This window comes from Rhinichthys klamathensis, unplaced genomic scaffold (assembly GCF_029890125.1).
Source record: "Rhinichthys klamathensis goyatoka isolate OS25496 unplaced genomic scaffold, OSU_Roscu_1.1 h1tg000278l_1, whole genome shotgun sequence".
NCBI classification, from domain to species: Eukaryota; Metazoa; Chordata; class Actinopteri; order Cypriniformes; family Leuciscidae; genus Rhinichthys; species Rhinichthys klamathensis.
Window position 1 is genome coordinate 212,501 of NW_026606797.1, and position 27,500 is coordinate 240,000.

General features: G+C 37.8%; 2 protein-coding genes across 3 annotated transcripts in view; both read right to left on the reverse strand.

Annotated features, from left to right (window-relative positions):
* flt4 (fms related receptor tyrosine kinase 4) overlaps nucleotides 1-8,222 on the reverse strand; it is a 102,384-nt gene extending 94,162 nt beyond the window's left edge. The window contains exon 1 of one of the 2 annotated variants that reach the window (XM_056268943.1): nucleotides 7,921-8,222. In XM_056268943.1, coding sequence (XP_056124918.1) covers nucleotides 7,921-7,978 — 58 coding nt within the window. In that variant the 5' untranslated portion in view covers nucleotides 7,979-8,222. The remainder of the gene's footprint in view (nucleotides 1-7,920) is intronic. The other variant, XM_056268942.1, reaches the window with a different exon arrangement.
* Nucleotides 8,223-23,198: 14,976 nt separating this feature from the next.
* The window catches only part of trim105 (tripartite motif containing 105), a 13,120-nt gene continuing 8,818 nt past the window's right edge, over nucleotides 23,199-27,500 (reverse strand). The window contains exons 4-7 of the mRNA XM_056268949.1: nucleotides 27,231-27,311; nucleotides 26,063-26,082; nucleotides 25,090-25,196; nucleotides 23,199-23,873 (exon numbers count right to left, since the gene is read on the reverse strand). Of these exons, the coding sequence (XP_056124924.1) occupies nucleotides 23,314-23,873; nucleotides 25,090-25,196; nucleotides 26,063-26,082; nucleotides 27,231-27,311 (768 nt within the window). The 3' untranslated portion in view covers nucleotides 23,199-23,313. The remainder of the gene's footprint in view (nucleotides 23,874-25,089; nucleotides 25,197-26,062; nucleotides 26,083-27,230; nucleotides 27,312-27,500) is intronic.

The window sequence follows — 27,500 nt, forward strand, 5'->3', positions numbered from 1 at the left end:
TGAGAGACAAACATGCGACTCTGTCCTTTCATGCGCGTCTCTCTGCCTATACGCGTGGCCTTCCTCTTTCCGGGCTGGGATTTGGGGTGAGGTCAGGATGTTGTGGGAGGAATGACATCTGTGTGCGCTTCCTACATGTCCCGTACTAGCGTTTCCCGTACCTGTGGATGTTGCCAACAGGACACTGTCGTCTTTCCACCGCATTTCTGTCATCGCTGTCGTTCGGAAATGATCTTCTATGGGAAGAGCTGTTTCTACTGACACTGGAACAGTAGGAATCCAAGTCCTTAAAGGTGACATATTATATGCCCCTTTTCACAAGATGTAATATAAATCTCAGGTGTCCCCAGAATGTGTGTGTGAAGTTTCAGCTCAAAATATCAGATCATTTATTACAGCTTGTCAAATTTGCCCCTTCTTGTGTGTGTCTCTTTAAATGCAAATGAGCTTTAGCTCCGCCTCTATTCAGAAGAGGGCGGAGCCTTCACACGAGCTTCAGAGACTCCGGCAATAACAACACAGGCCAATCTCACTGTTCCAGACTGATCCAGAATCAGGAGTAACCAGCAGCGAGTGCAGCCTTATGGAGAGACTCAGCTTCACTTTTACACGTTTCTGAATGTTAGCGGAGACATTTCTGTAGTTGTTGTGGAGTTACACTGATCATCTCCTCATCATGTTGAACTCTTCCACAAGTGTCCACAGTTCCTGAGGTGTTTATAAGACAGCGCTGACATGTTCTGGTCAATAGTGTTCAGTGTCGTCTGTGCTCGACCACAGAACAGTTTCAGGCTTTGCTGGATCTTCTCCAGTGCGGTAGAACTGGTCTCTGTTGGCACTCACCGAACCGAATGTCGTGCCGTGTGTAAACGTGCAGATTAAGGGCCGGGAATATTATAATAAGATCCTCTTCCTGAGTGAAATCTGATCGGCTTAATTTTTGACATGCCAAAACACAGTTACTGGGTTTCACTTGTCACGTTTTCTGTGTTGGTGGAAGCACAGGGGACCCGATTATAGCACTTACACACAGGGAAATCAGATTTACATGATATGTCCCCTTTAATATGAATCAAAGTTCAGCTGAAAGTACAATCAAATTAGCCAAATCTTTGGACAGGACATGAGCTAACGGTGATACAGACACATGGATATCAGGAGGACATGTAATCGGTCAGTCGAGGCGAATGGTTTCCCATGAACCCTCACTGACCTCCAACGGCAGGCCATGCCATATCGCTGACCACAGAAATATAACACTTGTTACGCCTCATAGTTCACCATGAAATATTGCCATAGGCCATGAAGCTCATTCCAATTATTGCGACCCGGCGCTTAAACCAATAAGCTTCACGTTTTCCTCCACTGAGGCCCCTCAAGAAGGATCTCAATTTAAAGTGAAAACACAGTATATAACCTGATGACAAGCCCTTTAAACACAGACCTGGGAACAGACCGAAAGCCTATTAGAGGAGTCTGCTTGTATAGTAAGTGATATAACAGAAGTCATTGCATGACACAATAAAGAAAATGAGAAAAATAATTCTGCAGCTCCTAAATACTTCTTTGTGTTTTCTAGTATTTATTTGAACATTTACTGTATGTTATGAATAGACCGGGTTATTGGAGAGAGTGCACTGTATCTTCCATCCTCGTGATGTAATTAAACAAGCCTGTTTCAACAAACAAAGATTTACATATAAATATAGATTTGTATATATTCTGAAGGAATTTAACCCTGCGGTTGCGTTAAAAACCGAGGTACACTGTTGCATTGGGGTCAAATCGAGCCTCCGTTGCTTTCCATACAATTTGCCAAAACTCAACATTATGAAAAACACTAAGAATCATGTAAAAACAGAAACCTTGTAGAGACTAATTTTTCATTTTTAACTATTTCTATTGTGTTAGGGGACAGTTTGACCCACATTTTTGTATGCTCAGACACTAAATAAATAATTGCTGTTTTTTGTCATGAGTTCTTGTAGTGTCTATTCGCACACTGAGATGAAAATACTATCTAGAAATGTTATACTTAGTGTAAATAGTATTTATTGCTATTTGTGTTCAGTGTAAACAGCCTCTGCCTCTGATGACTGGTGCGATTCTGCAGAAACCTCAAGTCTTAAATAGCATAAGTTCTTGTGTATTTCATATTTTAGTGTTTGACAATGTACAATAAAGATTTTCTCTTTGTCATCTGACTGCTGAACCCACTGCCCTTGTGGAAAATACGTTTATTCAAGTGTGCTATTATTAGTATACTTCTTATCAACTAAAAATAAGAAAGTATCCTTTGTCTACATTTTATATACTTCTCAAAAATATACTTAAAATTACACTTAAGTAGCCTACTTGACTTATACTGAGAGAAAAGTCCAAGTATATTTGGCCTGTACTTGTACTCTTTTGATCGAGGTATACTTAAAAGTATAATTACTGTAAGTATTAAAGTATACTTGGCTTGTAGTTGCGCTAACTCTGGTAGTAGCCAATATCCTTTTTTTACATCGTTTTTCATATACAGTCTTATGAAACTTACATTGTTTGAAAATATTGGATATTGATTGGAATATTGATATTAAAAAAGATGTTTCTAATTCTAATTTCTAATGTGTAGGCATTGGGAATTTACTTTAATTCTACTTTCCCCAGCCTTCACTGAATCTTCCAGCTGTCCATGTTTCACTGTTATACGGTAGGGGGCGCTATGACATCTTCTAGAACAGGATCTCCGGATCAAAACACAGGAGAAGAAGAAGAAGCAGAAACTAGTGATGTAAAATAACGTGATCTTCAAACATTAAACAGCGTGTAAATCAAAACTGCTTAATGTTTCCAAATGAAATGAAGCGTAACCATGAAGAGAAGCGACTGAAGCTTTGGGGGTGTTGGACTCGATCTACTCCATCTGCAGGGCTGCCAACTTTTGAGTTCAGCTTAGAGTGAGATTTTTTGGGGGCGGGGCTTGGGTTATGGGGGAGGGGCTTATTGAGGGGCGTGGCTTGGTGTGGGGAAAAATACAAACACAAAATCCTTGCATTAGCAGAAGTGTATTAAGTATATATTGATTGTCAAAGTATTTGGTATCTGTACAGAATTTCTTGGGAGATTTACATTACATTTAATTTTACATTTAACATTTTAATTGACATTCTGTTCTTAGAAAACAATAATTAACATTAACTAGGCATGTCCAGATATTTGTCATCTGGAAATGCTTTTGTACTGTTTTTATGATAAAGTTATGTAAAATAACTGCTCAGTGCTGCAAAACAAACAACTCTGCTATTGCTAACTTAATTCTATATAAACTATATAACAGGCCTATTAGTTACCAGCCTAAACTGGATGGAGACCAGGAGCGCCCTGTAACTCACTGACCTGCCTGCGTTCACAATTCACACGGTGCAGATGGGAGGGAGAACGGCTGACTACACAGTTTATGGGAATAAATTGTGTATTTCCCTCACAATTGTCACAAAAAACTCACACTGTCTGTCTGGTCTCCAGAGCCGGTCCGAGCCTTTTGGGGGCCCTAAGCAGAATTTGATTTGGGGGCCCACTCCCACTACGCGAAGTGCCCTGTGCTTGACGATTATTGACACAAATGTCACGCAATAATGATACATTATGAATGAATACAGTAAGGTTATGTATTAATACAAAATAAATAGGCCTACTTAATAAAAAATAGATGCCTACTTAAATAAAAAAGTTTTAACTTTTAGCCTACTTTCCTTTTTTTCTAACTCTTTAAAACTTCTTCAAACAAACTGTCTCAAAACATATAAAATAAATGATTTGCTAAAATAATGACAAAACTGAGAAATCAGAAATATAATAAGAGCAAGGGTTCAACAATGACAATTATTGTTGAAAACTGTAAAAATATTATTATTTCTCAACTGTCTCAATACAGTGTAACTGTCCACTGGGTTGTGTTGCGAAAGACACGCAAGCTCGCAAGCTCTCTGCCGTCGTGCGCGTGCGCGGTTAGGAGCGCGCCGTTAGGAGCTCAACACATCTGTCTCGCATGCACGCTCGCTCGCTATAGATTACAGGATATTTTAACTAATTTGCGGTAAAAGTAGCCGATCACGAATGGCTCAACTGGTAGATCTATAGATAAACTTATCTTTCAGGCATTTGACCGACTGGGTTGACACTTCAGCGTGAGAAATCGGGGGTGTGGCGTGAGAGCGTGAGAATTGGCTCAATTGCGTGAGTCTCACGGTGAATGCGTGAGAGTTGGCAGCCCTGCATCTGTGTTTTCATCATCGTCCTGAATCTGATCAAGACGTAGTCTTTGACAAAAATGAGATTTCCTCAACTTTTTTTGTTTAAAAGGTTGCCTTTCTTTATGAAACTTACCGACATTCAAGTGTTGATACAAAAGATGCATGAAGCTAATAAAATGTTTTTAAAATTAAAGTACAGTTAAAGGTATTTTTCACGTATAAAAAAATAAAATTTGAACTAGGGATGGCCCGATACCATTTTTTTTCAAACCGATACGAGTACGAGTATTTACATTTGTGTACTTGCCGATACCGAGTACCGATACCGATATTTCTACCGCAAAAGTAATAGGCTCCCAGAAAAGAAGACGACTATTTTAGAACACAGGTTAGAAGACTGTTTTTATTTTCTTCTCTGCTTGTTTTAACAAGTCTAAAAATAAATAAAAATTAGTAAAATAATAAATGTATTAACACACAAACCACTGTTAATTTAACATAAAAGCAAGCAGGCTACTGCGTGCATGGTCTGGCATGACTGAATGCGCGCAAAGTGCGCTCCCTTAATAATCCCTAAAAAGCTGACAGTTCATCGCGATCTCACACATCTCTGTTATTATCAATGAAGCTGACTGCACAATCAATCTTTCATAATATCCACACTTTGTTTGTTATAATTAGAGGATTTGCCAGCATACAGAATTCAGCACTGAACAAAAAGTCCGTTTTGAGCGGTGAGGGGAGTCTATCTTAAATGCTTCTGATTGGCCATTGCGTTCCAGAAATCAACACATATGTCTGTGATTGGCTACATCGCTCAACGCTGTAACCATGTTATGAATGGAAACTCTGGCCTGTAAATCGTTTCTATTTTGTTGTAGTTGTTCTTGTTGCTTTTCTGCAAGAGATGAATAAAAATCTTTTAGTTTTTATGTTTTATTCATAGATATTTCTAGTTTGCGGGAGTCCCGCGAATCGTTTTATTCTCCCGCACCCGCACACACAGAGTGAGTGCATTACCGCCCGCGCGCGCTCGGCCATCAGATCTATGATGCGTCTTCAGATGTTTAATTAGATTGCTGGTGTTAAACGATGTACTTTCTTTCCCTCCTCTCGACACCTTAGCTGAACATAACTCACAGTCTGCCTTGCTGTTGTCATCATCCCTTATCTTGAAATGAGCCCAAACCGCCGACATTATACTTTCCTATGCCTCAGTTCACCTCAACAAAGCACTCGCGGCGGCCAGTTTCGTTTTGCAAAATGTACGTGGTATCGGTGCGTGGTATCGGCGAATTTTTATGAGTACGAGTACGAGTATATTAGGACAGTATCGGCCCGATCCCCGATGCCAGTATCGGTATCGGGCCATCCCTAATTTGAACATAGGAGTATACTGCAAGTGCAAAAATAATATATAAATAGTAAACTAAGTATAACGTTATGTTCAGTTAAAGATACTTGCAGTATAAACTACTAAACTAGCAGTTTACTGAGAGTACTTCAGTGTGTACTTTCATAAACTAAAAAAATTCTACTTGTCTTACGTAAAATAGTAAACTACTAGTATACTTATAAGTTCACTCGTAGTACAGATGCAGTACAAATGAGAAACCTAGTTGTGTACTTAAAGTTTACTACTGTTACACTTACAGTAGCCTACACAAACGTATACTTTACTAAAAGTGGGCCATGCAAGCAGTGTTGAAATAGTACACTTACAAGTTTACTACAAGTACACATTGATATTAGTATACTTACTACATAAAGTATACAAATATACTTGAACATTACTTTACTAGGCTATACTTCATAAAATGAACTTTTTTCGTAAGGGTGGCCATCCATTTAGCCCTAAAACAACTAAAATAAGCTAAATCTATACCACAAATACCATGTTTTGGTGATTTATTTTTATCATCTGCCACGAGTCAGGTGGCTTAGAAAACAAACACCTCGAGTCACATGATCAGGCCTCATTCATGTCTGTATATGGGTGCCAAATTTACGGAAGTTTATACCTGAAAGTTTGTTCACAGATCCTAAATATGAGCAAAAGTAATAGTAATGCTACATTTTCAACTGTATTGCTCCTGCAGAGATCAGAATATCAATAAAGCATTGAGATGTCAACCCCAGCCTCCATATACAGCACAGCTAATGTGAAACACATTGCTAAAAGTGAGATCTTGACATCTAAACGGTAAGTCCTTTTCCGGGTTTTGAAATACGGTTTTACAATTAGACCTTTCAGCTCCAGTCATATTTCATATTACAAACAGTCTGGAGAGCTGATGATGATGATGAGATATTTGTTCTGCCAACACAGCAATGGAGTTTAATCAGTGACTTTCCATTATAAGAGACACTACAGACACTGTCTTGAAGTCAGTCAAACCGTTATTAAACCTGCGTATGACACATGCATCCTAATGCACTCAAATCTTCCACTGCGGTTGATTGATAATAGGCTATATCTGCAAATCGACATTTTAAAAGCATGCTTTTCAACAGTTTGGACTTTAGCAGAGACACAGCACTTGTGATGTCGATCACAGGGTCTCCAAGCTGCATGTGGTTTTCATTTGTGCCGCGGTGTTTTAATGCACACATCTATAGGTGGGCTTCGTATAGCTTCAGCATTGCGAGGAGGCTCACTCCTTCTCCTCTACACTGGTTCTCCTCTAGTTCCCCGGTTCTCTACAGGACACCTGCACTGGCCGAGGCTCGAGCGAAGTGAACTGAGTGCCGTGAGCTGGGCTTTCTGAGTGTTGTCTCAAACAGCTCTCTGTTATGATTGGCTGACGCCGGACCCCTGACCGAGAGTCTGGTTTCAGAGGTGTTCTGCTGGAGTAAAACTGTGTACATAAGAAATACCACGCAAAAAAAAAGAAGATAATATGCAGGATATCGATAACAGAAAACACCAGCGAATGCCATGAAGATTAAAGTCCAAAATAAAATGCATCTGAAAGAAGGCACAAAGCAAAGAACGCATTGCTCTATCTCTATCATTGCTCAAAAATAACATTGCATCAATATGCTTATCTTATCTTCTCAAGCCATTCAACTGAATTGATCCTGGAATTACTTTCTCATCAATAAAACCAATTAACCACACATCCACTGAGCTGGCAAGAATAAAGACAAGGCTCCCTCTAGTGAGATATCTCATACACTTCATCAAACACACACTCCTTGATTGCATTGTCCATGTGAGTAATGCGTTAAAATGGTCATTATATGCAAAGCCTGACCAGTCATGGTCAATTCAGAAACAAATGAAGCAAAATTGCATGTAACATACAAATCAATTAAGCAAGATAAGATATGACAATAACTACATTATATCATCAATGCAAATTGAATTGTGTAATTTGCTTGTGATTAGAGTTAGGGTTTGGAATAAAATTAGCATGCAGAACAATACTCAGGAAAGAGTTGAAACGCGTACAAAAACTTTTGCAAGATTGGCCGAACTGAACCAACATTTAACAACGTCAACTAGAAGCGCCTCGTGCAGACGTTCTCAGCTCTCCAGCGCGAGATCTTTTAGATTCAAACGCTTCATGACGAGGCTTTCGCGCGCTCGCGGTTCTGACAGCTTCGTTCCTCATAACGCGAACGTTCTAATCCTCAGCGATACGCGTTCTATAATGCGAGCACGCGTTGATCTCACCTGAGAAGAAGGGAATCCCAATCCAAATCCGACAGAAGAACGTGCAATCTGTCTTCATTTCCAGGTTTCCAGTCCTCCGGGGTTTTAGATACTCTATCAAACCTGCGCGTTTCCCGAAGTCATGCAGCAGCAGCGCGAGCACAAGCGCCTCAGGTTCAGGTGAAGCCCGGAGAAGAGTCTCTGAAAGAGGATGTGCCACAGGACGGCGGGGATAAAACACTCGTTTTCCTGTTGAAAGGAGAATCCTGAAGTTCTGAATGGATTTACAATCATTTCCTCTTCCTCTGCCTCCTCGGGTTCATAAACGCCTCAGTGATGATGATGATGATGATCCTGTTACAGTGTCACAGAAAGTGTCTAAAGTTTAGCATTCACACACACTTCACAGATTCTGACTGAGCTGTTCATTTCCACACACTCTCTAGTGGACATGTGTTTTGTGTTAATACTGTCTGAAGAACTGGAATCTTTAGTGACTGCATTGATTGAGGGTGTGTACATGTTTGGTCTCGTGAGTATATTTGCAGTGATATCTCAAGTCCAGGTGAGATTTTACTGACAGACTCAGACCATAACTAGATCATAAGTCTATGATAATCATAAATGGGACAATAACTTCACCTCACATCTGACCATTTACAGTTTTTTTATTCGCTTTGGTACTATTTTCACAAGTAAGGTGTACATTTTCAAAACTCTTTGTGCTAATATCACAACAGATCATTAAAAGTGCACTTTTTTCAAACATTTCATCATGTTTTCAATTGTGTTAGTACAAAATCACAAAGTATCCTTTTCACAACACAAAATAAGTGTTTCATCTACATAACTGTTTCATTCAGTAACTGCCTTTCATAAAGCTCTTATTATCAAACTTTTGATTTGTATCTCTTTTTGTTCAGTTAATACATTTGTCTATTATTTAATCCAACTGATCGTAATGGTTAATCAATGAATCATTTGGTAGCTACACCTATAGATTTCTATAGATATTGATTCTATATACAGTTTCTATAACTTGTTTGGAATTTCCGATATGGATAACCAAATGTAATAAATTATTTTTACATAAGTGATTTAGCTATAGATAATAACCACCACTATGTTCAAAGTGTGTGCACACGCATGTGTGTGTGAGAGATACAGAGAAATTTGCCATTTTTGTGTTTCTGTGATTAAACCAAACGTTCTCATTACATATTACAATAATCTTGTGTTTGAAACAATGATTATGTGGACTGAAAAATGTATAACTGTAATGAAAGCATGGGATCATGTTTTGAAAGAAGGACTAGCTGTGTTACGTGTGATCAGTTTGGATTTTTGTACTAAGAGTTTTGAAAATGTAGCCTACACCTTACTTGTGAAAATAGTACCAAAGCGAATTAAAAAAAAACGGTAAACCTAATCAGATAGGATCATTTCCACTTCGAGGTTTCAAACACCGAGATCTGGGAGTTTTTAGGCATCGTCTGGATTGTTTTAAATTATGTTTTTTAAAATAACAGAAATTACTACCATCTGAAACAATAACTAACTGAAGCAGCAGGAGTGTGTAAAACATAACGGGCAGCAATCAGCCTATAGCAGGGTGTGTGTGTGTGTGTGTGTGTGTGTGAGAGAGAGAGAGAGAGAGAGAGAGAGAGAGAGAGAGAGAGAGAGAGAGAGAGAGAGAGAGAGAGAGAGAGAGAGAGAGAGAGAGAGAGAGAGAGAGAGAGAGAGAGAGAGTGTGTGTGTGTGTGTGTGTGTGTGTGTGTGTGTGTGTGTGTGTTTTCACAGGCGTGCTGTATGTTTGATTTGGCTCGTGAAGCGTTCATTAGTGTGAATGTTATGAAGGGCGATTCTCGAGTCATAATGTTAATAATGGCACGTGTACAAACACTGACACTCGCTAATGAACCACTGAATCTTTAACAGCCATATTCATAACCGGCAGATGCGTGTTTGCTCCGTCGGGCGAGTCTAATGGCATTGGCAACAACTCTATCTATATGAACATTTGGAAAAATCTATTCCATTATTGTTAATCCTTCAGCAGACCATTAAACCAGTGTCGCTTCAGAGGATTCGCTCCTGCTGTTCAAGTGTTATAGAAGGCTTTGCATGGAAACATATGCTGAATAGCAATACATAACTTGATTTGACTTTGAATGCAGATTGTGTACTGACTGAGACACGTTGCAATTAGTAGTTCTGACTCATTGCTTTTAACAGGTCCTGATGACGGGTTGCAGAAGAAGATGCAGGTCTGAGACTGTTCTGATAGACAGCAGGGAAGAAGGAGAAGAAATATCGACACACATTAAAGTCTGCGTCAACTCTGTCACTCAAAGCTCTTAAAATGAGAGAAATGCCAATGTGTTGAATTGCTTTAAAACCACGAGCAGAGCTCTCAAAAGTACTGACAATTATTAGGGGCCAAGCACCGAAGGTGCAGAGGCACCTATTGTATCTGTTGGTTTTCTTATTATTATTATTCCGTGAATGGGAGTCTATGGCAGCCCTATGAACCGTAAGTAGGAAAATGATGAAATTTGGCACACTTGTAGTGATGCTAATGAATAGTAATTGGACCAATTTTTGACCCTCTAGGACCAACTCTATAGCGCCACCACCAGTTCAAAAATTCAACATTGAAATGGTTATAACTTTTGAACCCTTTGATCTAGAGCATAGGTCGGCAACCCGCGGCTCTAGAGCCGCATGCGGCTCTTAAGCGCCGCCCTAGTGGCTCCCTGGAGCTTTTTCAAAAATTTGAAAATGGAAAAAATATTTTTTTTGTTTTAATATAATTTTTGTATGAGGAAAAACATGACAAATATTCTTAAAGTTTTTCAACGTTGTAAAAATGTGTATGATAAATATTTTATTTCAACATTTCTGTCACTGAAGAATTTACGTCATAGACTGTGACACACGTGTCTGTCAGATCGGCGTGATGGTAGACCGGTGGCTGACAAACAAACAAACAAACCGGCGGGTGTGTCATGGGCCATGGATCCCAAGGGGAAAAAGAGAAAGATAGCTGAGCACTCCCAACGCAATAGAGTGCGGCGCGGGACTAGATTTGATGGCCGAGCGCGAGCGCGGGCACGTGCGGTAATGCACTCACTCTACTAAAACAAAATAGAAACGATTTACAGGGCAGAATTTCTATTCATAACATGTTTGCAGCGTTGAGCGATATAGCCAATCACAGACATATGTGTTGATTTCTTGAACGCAATGGCCAATCAGAAGCATTTAAGATAGACTCCCCTCATCGCTCGAAACTGACGTTTTTGTTCAGTGCTGAATTCTGTATGCTGGCAAATCCTTTAATTATAATGAACAAAGTGTGGATATTATGAAAGATTCATTGTGCAGTCAGCTTCATTGATAATAACAGAGATGTGTGAGATCGCGATGAACTGTCATCTTTTTACGGATTATTAAGAGAGCGCACTTTGCGCGCATTCAGTCATGGCAAACCATGCACGCAGTAAACTGCTTGCTTTCATGTTAAATTAACAGTGGTTTGTGTTTTAATGCTTTAATAACAAATAATTTATCAGGAGGATGTATGGTGGCGACACGTAGGCTAACTTGAAAGTATTTGGAGGTACAGAAAAAAGTGTATTTGCGGGCGGGAGCGGGACAAAACAAATGTTGCGGGCGGGAGAAAGAAAGTTGAGAACGTCAGTTATAACGAACCACGCATTAAAAAATGGTCGGGTTAAAATCGGGCTCGGGCTCATAATTACGTTTAATGTGTCGGGCCGGGCCGGGCCGGGCTTGATTTTTTGGGCCGTTCTAAGCTCTAATTTGTAGCCTACTTATCATTTTGATACTAATAAAGCTAATATAACACTTACAGCATGTGTTGCCTTCATTATAAGGCTTATATAACGCTTTTAATTTTTTGCGGCTCCAGACAGATATTTTTTATTTTTTTTGGGTCCAATATGGCTCTTTCAACATTTTGGGTTGCCGACCCCTGATCTAGAGACATGAAACTTAGTACACCTGATTCCACTCATCATGTTGATCACAACCAATACCTTACATTAAGACCCCGCCCATTACAGTAGTGGCCATTTTGAAATGTACAGTATTCAGTTATTTCGCTACTCCTCCTTCAAATTTTGTCCAATTTTCTCCAACCATGTGCTCAAATGATCTTCGGACTGAGCCGCATAAAAGTACTGTTCCCGATTTTTTTGTTATACTGGAAAAAAAAAGTTGTACTGTCGCAAACTTAACGAGGTCCACCCAAAATTGGCTAAGAGGCTGTATCTCGGCCAAAGTTTGATCAATCGATACGAAAATTGGTACGCTTAATCGGAAGCATGATCTGAGGGACCCTGCCAAAGTCAGGAACAGCGCCACCTACGGGTCATGAGATATGGAAAAATGCTATTTTGGCCAATAACTTTTGAACACTTTGTCAGAAAATCATAATTGTGGTATCTATGGATTCCTTGCATCATGCCGAATCCGTGGATATCGATTTTGCCATGATGGGATGTACCCCGTGTCCGCCATTTTGAATTTTGTCATAATTTGCAATATCTTTTAAACTATTTGAAATTTCTTCACCAAATTTGGTATGGATCACCATTAGCATGGCCCGGAGGTACCTGAGAAGTTTGATCACAGCGCCACCTAGTGTTCCAGAGATATCATTGTTTTTTGAAAAAACGCTTATAACTTTTGCTATCATTGCTTGAAATTTGATTTCTTTATGTCAATATATTCCTTGGCTTATGCCGATTTCAACGATATCTCATATGCTATTTTCCAACAATGTGACTGGCCGCCATATTGGAGCAAATGTAAAACAGTTTTTTCGCTACTTCTCCTTCAAAATTTGTCCAAAATTGTCCAAAATTTGCTCAAATGATCTTCGGACCGAGCCGCACAGAAGTACTGTTCCCGATTTTTTTGCTATACTGGAAAAAAAAAAGTTATGATGTCGCAAATTTAACAAGGTCGACCCAACATTGGTTCAGAGGCTGTAACTTGTGAACAGTTTGTCACAAAATCATAAAATTGGTGTCTATCGATTCCTTGCATCATGTCGAATCCGATGATATCTATTTTGCCAGGATTGGATGTACCACGTCATAAGCTAAATTAGCATTAAGCTAGCTTAGCATGCTAATCTGGTTAACATGTCATGGAACTTTTTTGTGAACTCATTCTCACACTGAAACCTCTACTCAGCAGGCTGGTGAACGTGCATGAGTGATTAGCTCAACGTGTTACACCACGGATCCCGATGTTCAGCGTCGTGGGTTCGCCACTCAGTGTGACATGTGCCCAGACCGCATGAGGTACTGTGGCAGGAAAAGATGCAGAAGTTGCATCTGTTCCAGGCATTGTGCATAAGAATGATCTCATCTGAAGCTGCCACACACAACATGCAGTGCTTTTACGTCCAATTCATTGTTGTTCTTCTTCCAGAAGGGTAGTCAATGGCAGCCCTATGAACCACAAGTTAGAAAATTGGCACACTTGTAGTGATGGTAATGAGTAGTAATCTGACCAATTTTGGATGATTTAATCTAAACTTTTTAAATACAAAATGTTCTCCATTTACTTCAAAATTCTTAATTTTGACTTGATTCTCTCTTGAAAATATTGAATTTCGGCAGCTGTGTGGATGCATGTCTGGCAAGTGGCTCAACGAGATGAGTGACAGGCATCTAACCCATAGATAGTGGGTTCGAGTCCCGTGTGGGACAACTTTAAAATTGTGTATTATGAAATTAATTGATTATGAAACACTTGTAGTGAGTAGTCCAACGTGTGATCAGATGATCTTTGGACCGAGCTGCACAGAAATGATGAACAGGTTTTTGATAGTAGCCCCCATACCAAAGATCTTCCTCTCTGCAGTTGATCTAGCCTGTGTTTGTTGCCTTATCTTAGTTAGCTTAGCATACTAATTGGTTAGCATGCTAGCCAGATGCCATTCTTTCTAATGTGGCTCTTCAGTTATCAGGCTAAACCATAAGGCTTTAAGTGGTGGACAAGTTGCTTCTGTTCCAGGTGAAGGAGCTAGTAGAATAGAACACACAGATAATTTATTTAAAAATTCTTCATTTTGAGTTGCTTCTCACTTGAACTATGGATCTTCTGCATCTTGGCCAAAACACAACTTCCAAGTGGTGCAATGAGATGAGTGACAGATATCTGACCCAGAGATAGTGGGTTCAAGCCCCATGTGGGACAACTTTAATTTAAAAAAAAAATGTGTTAAGTTGTCATTTCAATTCCTTTATTATCCAGATAAGCATTGTTGTAATCTTTCTTTTGGGATTAGAAATGTGTTTTTGTTCATTCTATGTTGATTCTTACCTGAAGTCTTAAATATCCAGAAAGGTTTGTGAACAAATGAGCAGTCATTGACTTTCAACTATTCTAATTGCATTGTAAGCAGTTACATAAATTGGTTGTTTTCTTCCTATGTATAGTCGTATCCTCTTTTTTTTTTTGCCTCCATGTGTTAATTCTCAACTTCATATATGTGTTTGTGCATTGTGTGTAAAGTAGTGAACTGGAGAGCAGAAGGGTATGATAAGATGTTTGTGGTGGTCTAGGTAAACCTCTATTTTTTTAAATTGTGCTGCCTTTTTTACATTTCAAGTTAAATACATAAAGCTTCAAACAGAACACAAATGCCTATTCAATTGATCAACCACTGGCAACATTTTATTGCAAAGTATATAGTAAAGAATACTTTCAATTCCATACAAGAAATGGTTTGACCAACTCCACAATATTAACTGATCTGACATTAAACATTTGAATGTGTACATATGCATATCTTTTAATTATTTTAAGTCCCATAAACATTAGACTTACTTAGTGACTTGAATATCAGTTTTTCCTTCTCGTCATGTGGACAATAAATAAAAGTAATTTTATCATAATAGTAAACCATAAAATCACATTAAAATACATGAACATTTTTGTATTATCTAACATTAAGAATTGTTTTAAAAAATAAATTGTAATTGTAAATAGAAGTTAATTAGTTACTACATGAATGTTAAATTACAAATAGTTACTATTCTAACAGTACATTATTTGGATCAACATCAATTAGTTGAGGTATATTGCCAAAAAGACTAGTAAAAGCTAACCTAAAGAATTTACATAATGTATACAATTATTTATTCTCAAATAAGCAACAAAATATCATTACACATCAAACAATACACTATCATTATACACAGAGCTGCACTCCAGGTTTATTGCTGCTCCTGATGCTTTGAATATTTTCCCAAAACAATCAGAGTAAAGCTTAATTAAGTTCAAGAGGCTTCATTTCTCCATCCCTAAAAGGCATTATACAAGTAAATTTACCTTTCAATTATTTCCAGCAGACTTTCAGATCCATTTCTTGCCTCCACTAAACCAAGCTTCCCAATTCTAAAATGATTAACTCAGCAATTTGATGAATGTATTACTAATTCCTGCAATCACCCTAATTGAATCGTTTGTTAATTGCATACCAAGCATTGTCAATTTCTGTTCTAGTAGGCCTAATCTACTATAAATCACACCACTTGCAAACCTCTTTTTTCATGCAACAGCAAAAATGAACAAATATTTAAATAGACCAGAGACCAGTGAATCTGACAACTGCATTTATGTTTACATTCATGCAGTTTCCAGAGTGCAACTGTCTAGAACAAACTCAAAGTTTTTTAATGCAACTTTGCAAACAGGTCGCAGTGAATATCACCAAGCTGTCATCTTTGCGCACGAAAAACATCAAACTTGGACAACATTAGCATTAAATCGGACAGCGGTTAAACTGTCAAACATAACAAAAAAGCCAAGTAAGTGGTAGTCTAGCTATTTAATCCTGTTTTCTATCTGATAAACTTTCAGTAATCGTATTCCTTTCAAATTCATTGTACAAACAAGCCCATATCAATTCTCACTTTTTTCATTCTTTAGGCCTCAATAATTCTGAATATTTCATTCAGTGTGATCGGAGTACTGCTGTGGAAGTCGCAACATCTACATTTCCCCACAAACCACCAAAAGAGATAGAAAAACTCACTGTAGAAGAAGCAAAAACTCTGGGATCACGACAATTGGTAAGCTGTTTTTTTTTCAACCTTCTCACTGTGTAAATAGCCTACAGGGTTGTTTACTTGTTGTAGTAATGCTCTGGAGAGTAGTACAATCACATATATTAGCCCTCTGTAGATTGTGCAAAATCGTTTTTATGGGGAGAAAAACATTTTAAAGTAGCCTGACGTTCAAAAAAATGCTAAAATGTGAAAGATTTTTCAGATGCACAGGCAAAGATTACTCTGCTTCTCAGTTATCTTTGCTAGATGCTTTACAAACATGATTAATGCGTTTCAAATTGGTTAATGTGTGGAAAAGTTTGGCTATTTCCTCTTCTTATGACCACAACAGCAGTTGTATACATTTCCCTTGTAATCATGTTTATTGATGTATATTTTTGATTGTACATGTTAGGGGTGTAACGGTACATGTATTCGTATTGAACCGTTTCGGTTCGAGGCTTCCGGTTCGGTACGCATACAAACCGAACGATTCCTTGGACCATTTTTCCTGCGGACAAAATTCGCACTGGCGCGACGGCGCGATCACCACAACGTTGCGCAACATCAAATGGCAAGCGTAATGAAAGCGGAACGAAACTGCGCTACTCATTATGTGCTTCACGGATCGTTTCGTTTATCAGTTCGGACCAGCAACATCTGTGCAGCGCGAGCCGATCTCAATCAAGCGACACTGTTACTACACAGCGCTAAGAGATCCAGTAAAGAAAACATTTGAATTCGCCACTGAAGTAATAACATCGCTGCGAGATCTAGTGAGAAGCATTTACATTTCTCCGTTATTAACCGTAGATCTCTATTAGATCAAACAGCGCTGACGTGGACACCAGGAGAAACATTGTGCCGTGAATTAACTAGTAATAGGCTACTTTACGTCCACAGACCAGCAACATTCACCATGGATTTAATGTAGTAACACTAACTGTAACCAGTTTGGCTGGAATAGTGAAAGGCTTTCAAGTACTTCACACATCTTTTTCCAGCACTTCAAAACTCATAATATATAAATAAATATATATTTAAATGTTATTTTTAATGTGATGACCAAAACATTATTTGTTCATCCTTCAAAGATGACCCCCATTTATAAACCTGAAAGTTTCAAGATGTAGGAAAACTCAAAGTTATTTAAAAATATTTTTTCTTTTAACAAATAGGAAATTTCTCTGGCATTTCTTTCTTTTTGCTGTATCGAAAACGTACCGAACCGTGACTTTAAAACCGAGGTATGTACCGAACCGTGATTTTTGTGTACCGTTACACCCCTAGTACATGTACGATTTTCTTTAAATTTTCAGATCACTAAAATATCTGCAACAGTATGCAAGCTAAACAACGCAACTACTGTAAAGGCCTGGGGTACAGACTGTGAGATCCAAGAATGTTCCTTGCAAGATCCATCTGGAGAAATTCAACTTACTCTTTGGGAAAACCAAGTTTCAAAACTGCAACTAGGTAACTCCTACACCTTTACCAATCTTAAAACTAGACTGTACAACAGCCTTAAGAGCCTCACAACAACCCTGAAAACAACCATGGAACCTATTGCACAGGACCAAGTTTTCCCACCTGGTCAAGGCCCTAAAATCAGTAAAGAACCCTCTCTACCTAATACAGTGGTGAAACAAAAGCCAATAGGGGTGCAAATAAACATTAAAAAACAATGTCCAAAATGCCACAAATCACAAGAACAATTCAACATCAAACAGCAATTTCACCGTTGCCCGACTTGCAAAATTCTACGGAACACAAAAAGCTATATAACAAAATGCAATGGAATAATTGAGATAAATCAAGACAGTCAAATAACTTCTCTTACGGTTTCGAACTCAACTTTGTCAAAATTCATAGCACCAGAACTTGAACTGTCAACTTGTGATTCACAAGATATAGAAGAACTCTTTCTATCCTCCGATGAACTGACTTTAACATATAATAACTGTTTGGAAGTCACCAATATTGAAAACGCTTCATCCGCTCATCCCAGTGATGAGGATTTATTTGAAGTGAATATCGATGAAATCAACCCTGTCCTCTGTGTCACAGAGACACAAAGCACTCCAGAACCCAAGTCTCCAGTTAAAAGACCATCTGAGCCAACAACGCCTCCTATTACACCAGCTAAAAAACCTTTGACTAAGAAGAGTGCTGTAAAAATAATACAAAAATGACTTTGTATTGAAATGCACAACTAAGATGGTTGTGTGTGTGTGTGTATATATATTGAAATGATGGTATTGGTGTTTTTTTTTTTTTTTTTTTTTTTTAATGAATGGCAAATATTGATTTAAGTCATGTTTTCTATTGAAATTAGGTTAATTTTGTCCATTATGTTCTGAAATGCTACTGATTGATTTTTATTTCATTTTTATGGCAAAGCTTTGTTAAATGTTGTTTAATGTGTTTTTTTTTTATTAAAACAAATGTGTGTCAATTCTTGGAATATGTGACCTTTATTGCATGGGCTTATCTTGCATTTGGAAAGTTGCGTGCATTCTTCTAGCCATTCTTAACTAGGCACTAAGTTTAGTTTCACAAACCATACTGGGAAAAGCAAGTAGTGTAACCATAAGTGTCATTGTGAATAACTAAAGAAACGGTTGGTATTCTGTTCTGTAAAGATTTAAATATGCAACAATGGTGCTTTAAAATCACTTCAAAGGCCCCCTCTAATTTGCTTACTTTATCCAATGTGCTAAATGGTATTTAAACTAAAAATAATCGTTATTTTTAATTCACATTTTTATCACCTCTCACAATATTGTTTCTAGGCAGCATAAAAAAAAAAACTTAATTGTACAAGACATTATCAAAGATGACTGTCAAAGTAATGTACTTGTAGCAAAAATATAGGTTACAGTTGCATATGGCAGTTAACCCATGTAATTCCAATTTCTTTTCCCTGAGATAACATGTATGAATACATAAGGATATTAAACAATCTTTAACAATTACGTCAAAAATATATATCAAAATCCATACAAAAAACTTGATTATTCGTCAGGTCACAATTGTGACCATTAGTAGAACAAAGGGAGGCTAGGTATATGGTGTTAATGGATTTATAAACTGACAAACTTCTACAGTTTAAAGACCAGGTTCAATAATTGTTTTAAGCTTTAGTTAATAGTGTTGTATTACATCAAAGACACACCATGCAAAATTTCCATTTGTCAAACAGTGACCCCTAGAGTCGCTGTGGAGTACTTGTATTTTTTCTGAATATTAACTTAATGACCTAATATCTAATATGCCCATGACAATTTAGAAACTGAAAATAGAACATAAAAATATGTATTAGATCTAATATAACAAAATTACAAGATTATAAAATGCATTGCGTGAATTCTTGTTTAAAGAGAAGTGTTTAATCTACAATTAAACTAGGAATGTTTGACAGAATAGTGAATATTATCAGGAAACCTGCTCCAGACTTTAGGACCCACATGCAAAAACAAAACATTCTCTCCTTTAGTGCAGTTCAATATTCTTAGTAGTACCAAAAGTCCAGAATTGTAAGATTCTTACAAGAACCTGTTAATCTTAATGTTGTAAAATAATATTTTATCGATCTATATACTGCATCTTGGACTAACTTTATTTGTTAAAGGTGCAGGACAACCACCTAACAGTGAATCACAATAATATCAACTAAACTCATTAAACGTAACATGCTGTCCATTTAAATACTAAATCTTCATTTTGAGTTGATTCTCATTTGAACTATGGAACTTCTACATCTATGGAAACACATGACTTTCCAGGGGCTCAATGAGTGACAGGCATATGACCCAGAGATTGTGGGTTCAAGTCCTTTGTCTTACAACTTTATAAAGTTGTGTCATTTCAATTTCTTTATCATCCTGAAACGCATTGTACTATTCTTTCTTCCTATTAAATACAACGTGTGTTTCATTTATATGCAAAGTCTTTATTTTGAGTTCATTCTCTTTTTTACTACTGAACCTCGGCAGCTGGATGATCTCATTTCTTTTGTGAGGTAAGAAGTTAATGAGTAAGAATACTTTGGTTATTAAAGTTTCTTTTAAAGTTTTGAAAGCAAAGTATTTTTAAGTACTTTTTGAACCCATGGAACCATTGAAGGCTTGGCCCCGTAAGGCTGCTTGCAGCTTTAATTATTATTGTTATTATTATTATTATTGGGGTTTTCCGGTATTCCACATGAAAAGTGCAGCATTTCCTCAGTCCGTGTCCTCTAGTTCTCCAGCTCAAGGACCAGACCTTGAAGTGCCACGGGTTCTCCTTCCTCATCCCGGGGTCAGGAAGCACATTACGGCTCTCCCGACATTACAGGGAAATGAGAGCATGTCACTCGCCACCAGGAACAACAACACTGGCCAGAACACGACAAGACCTGCACACACACGCACACACACACACAGCGGTTATGAGTGTTTCTTCAGTTTAACCCTCTGCTGATCTTCGGTCAAAAATTTTACGTTTTGGGGTTTTTTGTTAGAATTTTTTACTTCATTGGAATGGTACGAAACTTGGTAGAGGTTTTGGCACTTGCTCTGTGAACACACACACATAAAATAACTCACGGCCATGATCTGAACAGGTTGAATGGTCCTGAAAGTGATGTTCACACTCGCTCCTCGCGGTCAGAAGCGCCGCATTGTAACTGAGTGAGGAGTTTCCTCTAGTGGAAGCGTTCGGTACTGCAGCCGAACACACTCTCACTGAACAGTTTCTGAGTAAAACGTTTTTGAATATATATATTTCATTGAAAAAAATGAAAATAGTATTTTTGCACATTTTTCATAACAATAAACGTAAAATTCTGTAACTTTTTAAGTTAACTTTTTAAAACTTGTTTCACTTCATCATTAATCTTCCAAGTGTCGTGTTTGAAAAGAGATCAAACTGAAGTCTGTCGCTCTAAAGCATTCCAGATTTAACACAGTTTAAGTTGGCAATTTGATTTTCAGGTCTAATGCTCAAAAATCGAATAAATGGATTTCAAATACAGCATAAATATAATTTAGTATAAAAAAATCCCCTAAAAATGCAAAATATTAAATAAAAAACATTATCAAAATAAAATATAGTACATTTGTTTCATTGACAAAAAAATTAATAAAACTTCGGTCATTTTTGACGGACACACGAAGAGCACCAGAGGGTTGTAATTCTCCGAATGGCTAATGCTCACTTTGCACTTCTTCACTTTAGACACAGCATTCGTGACCATTAGACTTCCAGTATCCTATGATAATGTCGAGAGGCTGAACCTGTACACATGCAACATCTATCTGAGCGGGAAATGATCAACTGTACATCTGCATTATGCATGAAAATATGAGCAGAACTTCAGAAAGTTTAGCAGCAGAGCGCTGGAATGTTAATAGTGTTTAAAGGCAACCTGACCCTGTGGAGGAGGGCTGAGCACTGACTGTGTGTGTGTGTGTGTGTGTGTGTGTGTGTGTGTGTGTGTGTGTGACCCCTCGCAGGAGGCAGGAGGAAGAGGATGTAGATGCACTTTTCCTGCTCCGACAGATAATGCCCCATCCTTGCTGTTTTCTGCATCCGGGATGGGATAACCCCCCCAACAGGACAGGCTTTATGAACCAACTTCAACCCTTCCAAATTAAATATGAGACATTGCAGGTGAATGATGCGTCGTGGCATGCATATTTCATATGTTGTGCAAGTGATATGCATGTATATGAAGGTGTTTGTGTCAGAACAGGGAGCTTGTTTAGCATTGCAGAGGAAGGAAGAGTTGGACACGCTTCAGGAATAAGCATCTCCTCTTCCTGCCGTCACACTGATGGACAGAAGCAGAGGAGCGCTGGCCGCTGAATGCTGATGGAGCAGCCGTGCTCCAGTCCTCGGGGACGAAGGGGGACCACTGGACAACTCACTGGGAAGACCAAAGCACTTTCATTTGTTTACATGCAATATCTAGAATTACTTTCTGTGCATATCTATAAAGGCAACGATGAAAAGAATATTGTGCAGTATGGATGTCACACAATGCTGTTGTCAATTTATTTTATTTTTTAAAATGCTGGACTGATTTACATCATACAGTATTTATTTACCATTTCTTCAGCATTTCTAATTCACAAATAAATGAAAAAAAAAGGCACTTCTTTATCAGACAGGCTAAAGAAATTTGTCTGTATAAAAATGAAATGAAATAAATCACTTTCTTACTCGACAGGGTTAGGAATTTTGTATAAAATAAAATAATAATAAAAAATAAAAAAAAAATTTAATTAAAAAAAAAAAAAAAAAAAAAAAAAATTAAATTAAAAAAGCACTTTCTTACCAGACAGGGTTAGGAATTTTGTATAAAATAAAATAAAATAAAATAATAAAATAAAATGAAATAGTAAAATAAAATAAAATAAAAATAATAAGTACTTTCTTACCAGACAGGGTTAGGAATTTTGTATAAAATAAAATAAAATAAAATAATAAAATAAAATGAAATAGTAAAATAAAATAAAATAAAAATAATAAGTACTTTCTTACCAGACAGGGTTAGTAATTTTGTCAGAATAAAATATAAAATAAAATAAAAAAGTAAAATAATATAAAAACACTTTCTTATCTTAATGCTGTTGTCAATTTATTTTTATTTTTTAAAATGCTGGACTGATTTACATCATACAGTATTTATTTACCATTTCTTCAGCATTTCTAATTCACAAATAAATGAAAAAAAAGGCACTTCTTTATCAGACAGGCTAAAGAAATTTGTCTGTATAAAAATGAAATAAAATAAATCACTTTCTTACTCGACAGGGTTGGGAATTTTGTCAGAATAAAATAAAATAAAATAAAATAAAATAAAATAAAATAAAATAAAATAAAATAAAATAAAATACCACTCTCTTACCAGACAGGCAAAATAATTTTGTCTTCAAAATAAAGTAAAGTAAAATAAAAAAGCACTCTCTTACCAGACAGGCTAAAGAATTTAATCTGCATTTGTGAGACGTTAGCCTCATTTGATTCTATAAATAAAAAATAAAGATTCTATCAAATTCAATTCTAAAACAGTAAATAAAAATAAAAAGCTGCAAAAAAGTTCAGATGATGTTTCTTTTATTAATCAACATGTAAAGTCATGTAAAATCAGATCTCTGGAATCAATATCTTTCACACACACACACACACACACACAACGATTCAGAGTTGTCTGTGGTCCCTCTTGTCTGTTTGATGTATCGAGTAAAGCATAAAATAAACTCCCCTCGTAATGATTGGTTAGCGTCATCATGTGCTGATAAATGTCAAATATGGAAACCCAGTAAGAACCAGAGGCTCATTGCATCTCCCACTGGAAAGGGAAGTGCAGGAGGCGCATGGCCTGGGCTTTGTGGCCGCGCTCACTGAGGCACGTGCTGAAGAAGGGGAAGGCCCTGCCTCGGGGCCCGCTGGAGAAGGAGTACAGCAGGGCCATGCTCTCCGCGTTATAGAACGACACCTTCCTTTCCTCACAGTCCAGGAACACCCCGATCCTGCCGGGACATGTGGCGACGGCGAGCGGGGTCCAGGGCTGCGTGCCGGCCGAGAACTGGGTCCCGCTCCGCAAGCGCAGGGTCCAGTAGCCGCTCTCAGGACACAGCCTGACCCGGGCCCGGCGGTTCACCGACTCCAGGCACACTCCCAGGTCCCACTTCGGACTGTTGCTCACGTCCACCTCCCAGTAATGGCGGCCCGACTGGAAGCCCTCGGTGGCGAGGATGTTGACGCACTGGAGGAAGCGCTTGGCATCACACGTGTAACTGATCATCGTGTCGCTCTCGATCACTTGGGTCTTGTTCCTGGACAGCTGTAGACTGGGATGAGCGGTGTCCTCATCGAATATCAGTGGTGCTGGGCCTGGGAAGAAAACACACACGGGCATTAACGGGATTGATTTTGAAACAGAGGGCCCTATTTTAACGATCTAAGCGCATGGTCTAAAGTGCACTTAGTGCGAGTCTGAATCCACTTCTGCTAGTTTAACGACGGGACAAATGGTCGGCGCTCCCGGCGCTGGTCTAAAAGGGTCGTCCCTGTTCTCTTACTGAGTAATGGGTGTGTTTTGTCTCTATTCTCACACATACCATATCAATACAGTTGAGTGAGTGGGTCAGGTAATCCGAGCTGAGTGAGTGAGTGGAGGCGGGGCTCAATTTGCATATTCATAGAACCGCGCATACTAAATGAGGCAAGGGTGTCGAGTTACATTCAAGATATTTTCATGTCATGAAGAATTTTTTTTTCAAGGAAAAACATTTTAATATGTCATTTTGGTGATCAGAGATGAGTTTTAAGGGATACAATGATCGACTACAGGGGGACTAAGTGCATTCCATGACAAAGATTGTATTAGTCACTGAGTATGTATTTTGAACAATGTTAAAAATGGTTGAATTTTTATTCACTTGATTATGTACTAGATTTACTGTTGCTTTTACACTCGCTGAACTGGCTGTAGTGTTTCTCCACTGAACCACAAGTCATTACATTAGTCATCATGGCCAAATATTTCCAGTAAGAGAATAATTGAAGACTTGAGCCACATACTGTATGGAGAGAGATTTAAAAAAAACAGTACATTTTAAATACTTTTACAACTTTTAAGAGTACACTAGCATATCATTTGCCTCACAGATATTGACTAAAAGCCTCAAAACCAACATTTCCTTTCATGAAATGACCCATAATCATAGTGGAATCTGTATATAGACATGTGCTATAAAGATATGCTATGAAATATGACAGTAACTACAATATTAAAGTGTTTTTTTTTATACTGATTTGTAAGTTTTAAACTCTGACAGACAGGAAAACCCACGGAAATCAGTCAGACGACTGCAGTTATTCAACATTTCCTGATAAGGGTGTAACCCTACATTTTTATGTAAACTAAAAAGCTGTGAAGGCTGCAGGAACGAGTCTGTCATACATTAATGTACTGTCACTATATGGCAAGAACACCATCCGTTACAGCGGGTAATAACTACCTCCAGCTATTCCTCCACATAACAAATAGTCACTGCTAATTAAATGTATGATGTGTGGTGGATAAAGTATAACAGGCACAACTGACCTGGGTTCAGATGATGAAACATTTTGCGCCACACAGTGTACTGAAGAGGAGCGATGCGTTTGCTTCTGAAGGTATTCAGGTTGATATTCAGCTCTTGCAGAGGTGATCTGGAGTCGGCACGGGTTTCATAATAAAGACAAGACGAGTTAAAATCTTAAAAACACAGGAGGAAGTCAGCTGAGCACTCTCATTTCGGTGTACAGTTTTGTGACGCGTTGAGCCGTGGGAACCAATCACAGACGTGTGTGTTGTGAGTGTGAACATCAAAGTCGTTGAAATTGAAGTCGTCAACTTGCATTATTTTATATTATTAAAAAAAAAAACAGCAGAATTTGTGGTGGAAAAACTACATTTCCCATGATGCCGTACAGAAGATGCACCAATAAGAGAGTCGCAACAAGTGAAATGCACCAAAAGCTCCGCCCACTCCCATGATGCACTGCGTATGACATAATCAAGTCGATCTCTATGCTGTATTGCATATGCATATTTTGTAACAAATCTAAAATATATTGTTTTTTATACATCTAATCAACATTTGTAAATGAGTAGTTTTATATTTCTCGGTCGGTTTTAATTTGATTATTCTGTCTGCAATGCATCATGGGACTGCAGTTCTTTCCCTCACTAAAGCCGTTAAGTTCACAGTCTTGTACCTTTGCATTTTTGTCAGATTTTTAAATACCTTTTTGCTCAAAATCAAAGTTTGCAATGTTATGGTTCACCTGGTTGGTTTGGCTCATGGCATATAACTATTATTATTATGATTATTTATAATTAACTCCCTTAATTTAATATGTTTTAAATAGTTTCAATAGTTTTCCCTACACAATTGGTACAGAGAACAGTGAAATTTTACTAGTATTGTCAGCAACAACTTGCATTATCAAATTGAATTAGAGATTATACAAGGAACATGATTCGGTTTATAAACAGTGGTTAAAAACACAAAGGCGTTTTAATTGCTACTCACCCAGAATTCAGTTCTGGAAGCTGTGGAGGAAGGAGACAGAAAACAACAGGTTATTTATCTGGATAAGCGAGACGCCAGCGAGAGCACAGCACAAGCTCCACATCTGTCTGATAATTACCAGCACACGCTCCTAATGGACCTCTCTACAGTTCTGCTGTGTGTGTGTGTGTGTGTGTGTGTGTGTGACTCGCCAGTAACTCACTCTGACAGCCAGCACTCCTGTAAACATCACATTAATCTTACAAATATTAGCTCTTTGACAGATGGATACCCTAGTGGAAAAAAGTATTGTATTTGAAATATGTTTCCTTTTCCCATTTTTTTTACTATATATTATAAATATACATTGATTAAATATACCTATTTTCACTATACAACTTTTAACACACTTTAAAATATTTGTACTTTAGTATATTTTCTAAAGTTTCTTGAAGTTGAAATTCTGTTTAATTTTTAAAAGTGTATTTATTTGCACTTTATTAAAAATATATTTTAGGTATATTTTTAACTGTGTGCTGGAAATGATCATTGTGACAATGCATTGAAGTTTACTTTTGAAAATACACTATAGTATAGTATATTGTACAAAGTATAGCTAAGTATTATTTGTTTATTAATGTGCATTTGTTGTTGAAGACAAAGTGTGCAATCTGTAGTGTTTGGATTAAGCCAAAGCTATTACTGAGCATTTACTCAAATATAATACACTTATGGTGTATTGTTTGTATGTTTCTAAGACACTCGCAATGAATTTGTAATGTACTTGTAACACAAATAAAGTTCACTTTAATATCACTAATCAAGCATGTAATTAGTCCCTACACAGGCATACACTTCACGTATACTTGAAGGTGTTCCAATTTATCACACAAAAGTACACTAAACGCACTTAAAGTTATGCTTTCCTGCAACTAAAATATACTTAGTATAAAATGAGCACACTGTAAGTTAACTAATCATTAACACACTTGAAGTATACTGATGATTAGTCTGGCTGCAAGTATATTAGCATTTGTTTTTCACCAGGGTGTTCTGGAAAGCGTCACTCTGACTGTAGCTTCACGAATAACTCAATCTCATGAGCCGCACTCTGGCTCTGGTGTAAAGATGTCATTAATCTTGCAGATATGAGTGACAGCTGGATCTGTGTGAGCATGAGTGTGATCACCTCTACGAGCACGGATTGGTCTGCGCAGCTGGCGGTGTGGCGGAGTGTGTGGATGTCCCGCTCCAGGTCTCGGATGGACACCTGCATGTTGAGAACACAGGTACTATTAAAGTAGCAAAACGTCTTAGTCAAGGATAACACACTAAAGTTGCATTAAAGTAGCCTGGGAAAACCCAGACAACTTCCGGCAAATGTAGATTTGCTCTGAAAGTTAGTCTGGCAAAGAGCTCATTCAAGCCCATTTCCAATCCGCCGAAATCGAGGCACCAA